This window comes from Terrapene carolina, unplaced genomic scaffold (genome assembly GCF_002925995.2).
Source record: "Terrapene carolina triunguis isolate 2854851 unplaced genomic scaffold, T_m_triunguis-2.0 Scaffold485, whole genome shotgun sequence".
NCBI classification, from domain to species: Eukaryota; Metazoa; Chordata; order Testudines; family Emydidae; genus Terrapene; species Terrapene triunguis.
In genome coordinates this window covers 870-10,132 of record NW_020664836.1, presented here as the reverse complement: position 1 = coordinate 10,132, position 9,263 = coordinate 870, and the positions used below count along the sequence as shown (strand labels likewise).

General features: G+C 51.8%; 1 protein-coding gene across 3 annotated transcripts; it reads right to left on the bottom strand.

Annotated features, from left to right (window-relative positions):
- Nucleotides 1-385: 385 nt before the first annotated feature.
- MRPS16 (mitochondrial ribosomal protein S16) lies at nt 386-3,794 on the bottom strand. 3 transcript variants are annotated; one of them, XM_026658620.1, is made up of 3 exons: nt 3,561-3,794; nt 1,040-1,070; nt 386-687 (listed from the first exon to the last, which is right to left on the bottom strand). In XM_026658620.1, the coding sequence occupies exons 2-3, from the start codon at nt 1,050-1,052 to the stop codon at nt 401-403; spliced, it is 300 nt and encodes a 99-aa protein (XP_026514405.1). In that variant the 5' UTR covers nt 1,053-1,070; nt 3,561-3,794; the 3' UTR covers nt 386-400. The 3 variants fall into 3 exon arrangements, with proteins under 3 accessions (XP_026514405.1, XP_026514406.1, XP_026514404.1); XM_026658621.1 differs by lacking the exon at nt 3,561-3,794 and adding an exon at nt 2,706-2,885; XM_026658619.2 differs by lacking the exon at nt 3,561-3,794 and having other exon boundaries at nt 1,040-1,261.
- Between the last annotated feature and the right edge of the window lie 5,469 nt (nt 3,795-9,263).

Sequence of the window (9,263 nt, the reverse complement as noted above, 5' to 3'; positions counted from 1 at the left end):
TGTTTGAGACCCCTGCTATACAACTACCCCAAAATAATTCTTAGGAGTATATATTTTAGAAAAACACCCAATCTTGAGTTAAATTGTCAGTGATGGAGAATCCACCACAAGCCTGGGTAAACTGTTCCAATAGTTAATGAGACTTTTAAGAAGTGAGAGTAATTGTCTCTCTCACCCACCCTCTAGTGACTTGAAGTGCCTTTTACTGCTGTCTCGACCAGCTCAGTGTCTCCATAAATGAGACCCATCCCATTTCCTGTGGCCAAAAGAAGGGTGATTGCATATATACATATTTTCAAGAATTCATGCAAAGAAATGAAGAAAGGGTCTTTGGTACTCCAAGTACGCGGAGGATCACCAAGGAAAATCTATTGTCGTTTAAGCGAAATAAGCAAATAGTTCATATGGAAAAACACGTTGAGTTACCTAGAAGTTTTTCAGCTGGTTTTGTGACGTGTGCTCCACAACCAATCCAGTGTTTGAGTCTCTCGATGTTCAAGCCAACCAGCTTTTCGTTGTGGCCATTTGGAAGCGGGTCATAACAGCCCACTTGCTCCAAATACTTGCTGTCCCGAGCTCGCTTGTTATATGCGACCACTATACGGAAGAAGGGTCTGTTGGCACAGCCACCAAGAGCCAATCGGATAGCTACGTGTCCTCCATGATAATTTTTCATAAGGAGGTGAGCTGAAGGAAAGATCAACAGGTATCACAAGAGATTTGATTATAACAGATGTGTATAGACGTCTAGCCAAAAAATTCCAAAAGGCCTTAGAGAAAAGTTTGGTTTCACTTAAAATCAATAAAACTGCTGTAACCGTCCCTTACACACCAACAATAGATTATTCTTTATGATGGAATTGAAGTCCGTACCCTGCCATGAGATTGCTTTAATAAATAAGACAGATTTGCTCTACCAACCCTTAAGAGAGTTCCGTGGAGAAGGCTGCACATTCTCCACTAACTGTGATTGATTTAGAGGGATGCAGAAACTAGGAGTCTGTGCATGCAACCCTTAACAAGCCCTGTCTGCACTTACCAAGGTGCACCATGACGACTTTTGCCAGCACCTGAAAGAGGAAAAAGACCATGAATGAATCCCCTGCCACTCCCAAACACAGGGCCAGCCCACTGCAGCTGTGAATGCTATAGGGTAGACATAGCCTTAGTTGACAGAGATGAGTTATAACTGAAAGTTATAGTTTGAAAATCCTGAGGGAAACATGGGAGTGGTTTTTTTTTGTTTGTTTGTTTGTTTTAAATGGAGATATCCTATCTCCTAGAACTGGAAGGGACCTTGAAAGGTCATCGAGTCCAGCCCCCTGCCTTCACTAGCAGGACCAAGTACTGATTTTGCCCCAGATCCCTAAGTGGTCCCCTCAAGGATTGAACTCACAAGCCTGGGTTTAGCAGGCCAATGCTCAAACCACTGAGCTATCCCTCCCCCCGTGAGCTATCCTTGAGTTGCAAGCCCTGCCCTGACCCCATAGGGTCTGTCTCTCATGACCCATTGGCCATGGCGATCCTGGGAATGGAAGTTTCAAAGCACCTGCCCCCGCTCCCACTTTTGTGGTTTGGGGTTTAGGTAACTTTCAACCTCTTAGGAGCACAGGCAAAATTAAAAGCATTTTTTTTTTCCTGGTAGCCCTGATGGGCAGCAGCTTCACTGCCTCACCCTGCTTGCCTTTCTGTTTCAATAGCTTTGTTGCTAGGGGAATGCCAACAAGTGCCACATGAGTACATAAAATCACTTGTCATTTTAAGGTAAGAATTAGCTTCCACATTAAATTGGTGTCCTGAGGATTTGGCGTTTATATATAAGGGCTGTCAATTAATTGCAGTTAACTCACGATTAATTCAAATCAATTGTGATTAATTGCACTTATAACAACAGAATACCAATTGAAATGTATTAAATATTTTTGGACACATTTTCAATATTGATTTCAATTACAACACAGAATACAAAGTGCACAGTGCTCACTTTATATTATTATTTTTTATTACAAACATATGCACTGTAAAAATGACACAACAAAAGAAATAGTATTTTTCAATTCACCTCATACATACTAGGAGGGTGGTGAAGCACTGGAATGGGTTCCCTAGGGAGGTGGTGGAGTCTCCTTCCTTAGAGGTTTTTAAGGCCCGGCTTGACAAAGCCCTGGCTGGGATGATTTAGTTGGGAATTGGTCCTACTTTGAGCAGGCGGTTGGACTAGATACCTCCTGAGGTCTCTTCCAACCCTGATCTTCTATGATAAGTACTGAAGTGCAAACTCTTTATTGAGAAAGCGTAACAAATGCAGCGGGGGGAGTTTGGTTGCATAACTGCACTCAAAAACAAAACAGTGTAAAACTTGAGAGCCTACAAGTCCACTCAGTCCTACTTCTTATTCTGCGAATCACTAAGAGAAACAAGTTTGTTTACATTGATGGGAGCTACTGCTGCCTGCTTATTTACAATGTCACCTGAAAGTGAGAACAGGCGTTCGCATGGCACTTTTGTAGCCAGCGTTGCAAGATATGCCAGATATGCTAACATTCGTATGCCCCATCATGTATTGTGTTGTAATTGAAATTAATATAGTTGAAAATGTAAACATCCAAAATATTAAAAATAAATGGTATTCTATTGTTGTTTAACAGCACGATTAATCGCTTGACAGCCCTAATACACACACACACACACACAATGAAAATTACTTGATTGGGTTGTAGTAATTGTTATTCTTGGGTATTAACTTGTTCAGGGAATCCTCAAATCTTGCTGCTCATTGCAAGTGGTGTAAAAACGAGCATTGCCAACGACTCCTAGTTCACAGGAAGTGTCTGTGTGTGTGTGTCTGTGTGTGTGTGGGAGGGGTCTGTGTGGGAGTGTGTCTGTGTGTGTGGAGCTGGGCGGCTGTGTGTGTGGGGGGGGTCTGTGGGGGGGTGTCTGTGTGTGTGTCTGTGGGGTATGTGTGTCTGTATGTGGGGGGGGCGGTGTCTGTGTCTGTGTGTGGGGGTGTGTCTGTGTCGGGGAGTGTGTGGGTGTATGTGTGTCTGTGGGGGGGTCTGTGTGTGGGGGGGTCTGTGTGGGAGTGTGTCTGTGTGTGTGGAGCTGGGCGGCTGTGTCTGTGTCGGGGAGTGTGTGGGTGTGTGTGTCTGTGGGGGGGAGTGGCGGTGTGTGTGGGGGGCGGTGTCTGTGGGTGTGTGTCTGTGTGTGGGGGGTGGGGGTGTGTCTGTGTCGGGGAGTGTGTGGGTGTGTGTCTGTGGGAGGGGGGGTGGTGGTGTCGGGGGGGGGCGGTGTGTGTGTGGGGCGGTGTGTGTCTGTGTGTGGGGGGCGGTGTATGTGGGGCGGGGCTGGGACGCAAATCCGCGGCTCCGGCGCTCCCGAGGAGTCCCGCTGGGACAAGCGGAGCGAAGGCTCCCGGCGCTCCCCGCTCGCGGATCGGACCCGCTGTCGCCGCGCGGGTCCCGCCCGAGGGGCCCGGAGCAGACGTGGCCCCCCCGGTCTGCCCCGGGGTTCGCGCGGGAATTCCGGCAGCCGGGGCCGAACCCGCCCCGCCCCCGCGGTACCTGCTCAGGCCCGGCTGGGCGCCTCGCCCCGCTCACGCGCGGAGCCCCGCCCCCTGCGGGTCCGAACCTCACGGGCCGCCGTAGCGCGGCAGCGGGGTCAGGCGGCAACGCTGCATTGTGGGAACGGAACCCTAGCGCGCCTGCGTCTCGCGCCTGCCTTTCCCATCGGCCCCCGCGAGGGCTTCGGCCCCAAGGTAGGCAGCTGTCTGGGGACTATTCCCGTCAGCCACTGCGTTTCCGCCCCGTCTCTGTCGCACCGAGATGATGTCACAGTGGGCACCACGCGCGCCCTAGCGAGAACAACCGGGGGGCGTGAGGCCGGCCATTGCGGGTGACCCTCCATTTCCCATCAGGCATTGCGGTGCACGCGCTGTGGGTGTGGCCCGACCAGGATTTCCCGCTCTCAGAGCGAGACTGTCGCCGCGGGGACACGTGACCTCTCGGTGGCTTCCATGGGAGATGGAGTTCGCCTGCTCTAGGCCTTAGCGCATCCCCCACCAGCCCTCCCCACTGAGTGCGCCGGCTGCCCCAGGCCGTAAAACCGGGACAACGGCCAGTCCGCGGACTCCACTGGTCTTGATGGCACGTGCGTAATGAGATTATTATGGGGAATAACTTCCGGTTACTGTTCGCGGGGGGACAGTATTAAAGACCGCACCAGGTCGAATGATTTCCGCTCACTGTTCCCGGGGGGACAGTATTAAACAGCACACCACGTTAAATGAGTTCCGGTCACTGTTCCCGGAGGAACACTACGACGCGTACCGGGGCATTGGTACTGTATCCGGTCAGACACTACTAGAGTGACTACGCGGGCAAATAAAACCCAGTGACTGGAAGTTAAGAAATTAATGGAGATATTCCATCTCCTAGAACTGGAAGGGACCTTGAAGGTCATCGAGTCCAGCCCCCTGCCTTCACTAGCAGGACCAAGTACTGATTTTGCCCCAGATCCCGAAGTGGCCCCCTCAAGGATTGAACTCACAACCCTGGGTTTAGCAGGCCAATGCTCAAACCACTGAGCTATCCCTCCCCCTTAAAGTCAAACACAATTAGCGCTTTCACCAGGCATCTTAACTTCCGGGTGCTGTCCCGCAGCCCGCCGGACGGCGGGGGCGGGGGCGGCGGGGCCGGCTCAGGCTCTGCCCCAAGCAGGGGAGGGGGAGGCGGAAGTTGCAGGAGACGGTGGCGCCTGCGCTGATTTGCTGGCGAGAGTCATGTGTCCCGGGCCTCCGTGCGGGGGTCTCGGGTTAGTTTTAGTGTTGCAGCCGCCCGGGGCTGTGCTACGTGGGGTGCACTGAGCATGCACAGTAACCGCCGCTGAAGCCCCTGCCCGTCCTAGCCCTATGGGTCTGCGGGCGGCTTTGGACAGGGGTGGGAGGGGGAAATGGGAGCGGGGGGGGCAGGGTCTGGGCAGGGGGTGGAAGTTGACTGGGCCGAGGGGTCAAGCAGCTGGAGGTGGGGTTAGGAGAGGGTGAAACCCGCTTCGGGGGCCTGGCCCCCTGACCCTACCCCTGCTGCCCAAGGCCCCTCTCCTAGGCCGCCCCTCCCACCCCCCTGGCCTGCCGGAGCTAACCCGCCCCAATCCCGGGGTTGGCCCAACACTGGCCCGAGCACCTGCCCGAACCCCAGGCTGGCCCGAGCACCGGCCCGAGCCGCCCCAGGCCATGGGCCAGCCCGAGTCCCGAGCTCCAGGCCGCTAGCCGGAGCTGAGCCCCCACCGGGGAGAGAGGGGGTGAGGAGAGACACGGCAGGTGGCCTTGTGGGGGGGAGGGGAGGGGAGGAGGTACGTGGCGGGTGGGGAGGGTCTCGGTGGTGAGGAGGGACTTGGCGGGCAGCAGGGATCTCGGGGGGGGTGTGTGGGTGGAGGAGAGCAGGGACTGACCCGGCAGCTGCAGGCAGTGGGGGCCTTGGGGAAGAGGCGGAGTAGTGGTGGGAAGAGGTGGGGCCACCACAGGCCAGGTGTCCGGCAGCGGGTCGGTGGCAGCTGTGCCAGGGGAGGCTTAGCCTTCCTTGGCCTCTTAAACCTGCCGCATCTGCCTGGCCTGGAGTTGCTGTAGGGGTTGGGGAGGCTGCAGTGGAGGGTCAGATTACAGCAATCTCCCCAGGACTGTTGAACCCCCTTGGCCAGTGACCCCCAGGAGGGCAGAATGCTTCCAACTCCAATTGACTCCAGCTTGGGGTCTCTCTGATCTGCTGAATGGGGCTTTGTCTACACGATGCTGTGCTGCTACAGCCGCTAAAAGGTGTGCAGTGTAGCTGCTGTTTGTCAGCAAGAGAGCACTCTCCTGCCGACAGAAAACTTCCACCCCCAACGAGTGGCGTTAGGGTTGTCGGCCGGAGAGCTCTTCTGCCAACGTAGTGCTGTTCACAGCGGCGCTTTTCCTCGGTAAAACTTTTGTCATTTAGGTGTGGCTTTTTTTAACACCCCGAACGACAAAAGTTTTTCTGACAAAGTTCCAGTGTAGACAAAGCCATAGTGATCTAAGGAGGAGCTTTACGCCTGTCCTGGGCAGCTGGCTGTGCTGGGAGTGCCCAACCCTGCTTAAGCAGTTAGCTGGTGGAGGTGCTTTCTTCCCTGTTAGACCCAGCTGCCCCAGGGCACTGACACGGCCTGTTGGGTGAGTAGCTGTCCCCCTGGGGTGGTGCTGTGTAATCACCGTGCTCGGATCCTTATTTAACTAGAGCCTCAAAGCACAATATACTGTCCACATGGTGTGTCGCACAGTAGAGTCTGAAATGGATTTCACATTGAACTACGTTATGGGTACTACAAAAAGAGATCGTTGCCAGTATATATTTAAGGTACTCAGCTACTGTCTCTGATCCTCGAGTGTTGCAAACGCTCATGATTTTATTCGTGGTATATTCGTTAAAGCCCCAGCTGCTAGAATCCTAATACAAGAGATTCTTAGATTTCATTCAATAGAGAAAAGTTTGGGGGTGTGAAGCCAGTACATCCTGGGGCATTATGCCCCGTATTCATCATCGTAAATATTATTGTGATAAGATTATGGCATAACTATGATGTATTTTAGGCAAGATGGGTCATATAAGGTATCATTGAAAAGGTTATGATTTACTGAATATGATAATCCAATTTCATGCATGTATCATTTTGGTATCTGAAGTTAGGCATATCGTCTATACATCGATTACAAGTGTGTTTACACCTGGGAACGCCCAGTAGGTAGAATGCACTCAGACTAGATGCCTGGCTGGGAAGGGCCATTAGGGAGAACAATAGGTCTTAGAAGATGCTAATCTCCCAACAGGGAACCTTCCTGAGGATGCTACATGGCTGCTATAGCCCTACCGGCAGGGCCGTCCTTACCCATACGCAAAGTACGCAGCTGCGTAGGGCACCAGCAGATTTCCTGGTGCCCTGCGCAGCTGTGTGCTACTCCAGCCCCTGCCCACCTCTTCCCCAGGGCCCCAGCCTCTCCTCCGCCCCAGCCCCACCGCTTCCTGCCCCCACTCCATCCCTTCCTCAAAGCCCCTGCCCCGCCTCTTCCTGCCCCTGAGGGCCTGCACTCACCGGCGGCGGGAAGTGCAGCGACCCGGTTCCAGCCATGCTGCTGGTGAGTGCTGGGGGGGGTGGTTCCCCCCTGTTCCCCCAAGCCAGCTGTGCCCCCCCACGCAGGGGCCTGGGGCCCCACAACCCCCATCCCCCACCCACAGGGGGGGCTGCATAGGGCCCCAGAATAGCTAGGGATGGCCCTGCCTACCAGAACATGTGACCGAGTCACCTGCTACTGGACTCCATCTTGGAATACTAATGTTTTTCCACTGAAAGGTGTGCGAACTAAAGTTGGAGACACAGGGTTCCTGCCCTATGCAAAAGCTATTTAAGGCAGGGGAGTGACTGTCATCATGGATCTTCAGTGACTTCCTGCCCAAGAAGATTGCTGGAAACACCTGAGAAGCGAGGACTGAACTGGGGGCAAAGGGCAGAACCCAGGCTAATCAACTGTTTGGATGAGTAGCAAATTCTCCCCCTATTTCTTTAGTAAATTAAGCTTAGATTGTGTTTTTATTTGATCCATTTGCTATCCCTTATTATCACTTTAAATCTACCTTTTGTGGTTAATAAACTCATTTTGGTTTTGTCTAAAACCAGTGTGTGTGGGAGTCATTACCTGGGGCAGAAAGCTGTATATATTCCTCTCCATGTTGAGGGAGGGGGCAAATTTCATGAGCTTACCCTGTACAGTTCCCTGTGCAGTGCACGACGGTATAACTTTGGGTTTACCCTCGGGGGGGGGGGTGCACACTTGAGTAACTGGGCAGCTTCTTAGCTGAGCCTTCCCACGCAGAGCGGATCTCAGCATGTGTGTGTAGCTGCAGCTGGGTGTGTCTCTACCTGTCTGTGTGCGGGAGGGGTTAGGAGCTTGTCACAGCAGTACAGTGTAAAGGGAGCCTGGGCTGGTGGGTCAGGGGGACTCACTGGTACGCCAGTTCCAGGGGACCCGTCACACACCCCAATGCCTTTTGTTACAGACAGTAATGATCAACAGCTGCATTTTGTTTATACATATTCCTTCCTGATATTACTGTCCTCAGCAATTTTCTGCTACAGTCTGTGTTCCATTCTTATCTAACAAGGTCAAAATAACCTCTCAGTTTTTCCCACTCGCCCAGGCCCTGCATTAAAGTCTCGTGTTATTAACTAGAAGAGTTAGCCTGACTCTTGCTCTTCCTGGAAGACTAAGATGTCTGCGCTTTTCCCAACTTCCACAATCGACAGTGTGCCTCGGATTTGGAAGGACATGTCTTCAACAGTAACCTCCTGTAGGGCCTGGACCACAATTGCTTTGGGATCCAAATCCATAGGCCTTTTGCCAAGTTCCAAGTCACTGACTGGGGAATACACTTCCCAGATCATCTGAAACTATATTGCCAAGTGAACAACAGCGTGATGACCAAACTACAGTAAAACCCACAATGCTTCCTAACACTAGCTGACAGAACTGGACCAGAGTGCTTTGCGATCTGACTATTGCGCAAACTGAGTCACTATACTCCTTAGCTAAAGGAAACACAAGTTGGGAAATCCCGGCAATGTTGTTGTAATGACAGCTACCATGTAAGAACAGAATTTTACTGAAACCTGAGTTCTAACACGGAACTATTATTCTGGAATGTAATTTGCTTACCTAAGCTCTCACAATCAGAACTATTATTCAAGGATGTAATTGTTTAATTACAAAGTACCAGTTTGTCTGGATAAGCTATACTGGGAAATCAGTTTTTATAAACAAAAGGTTAAAAGTGTGATAACTGATGTATGTAGGTAATCAAGGTGAACGCTGTCTCCTGCACATGGTACTGATGGATATTTCTGGCAGGAGGGGGAGACACTCCCAGGTGATATCAGACAAAGAAGTTGATAAAGGAGGATGGGAATCACCCCAAAGAAGGGTGAGGGGCAAAAGACAGAGGCAGGCAACTCACGTGGAGCTGAGACACCACACTGAAGAAAATGGAGCAAACTGTGTGGGAATTAGCTAATGTATTTTACAAAAAATCTTTAGCCAGCCCTAGTCAAGATATTTATGGCATTACTCACTGGTGTGGATTCTCTTATGTTTGCTGAAAGCTGAGCTCCAATGAAAGCTTTTCCCACATTCAGAGAACATGTAGGGTCTCTCTCCCATGTGGATTCTCTGATGTGTGATGAGGGTTGAGGTGTCACTAAATCTT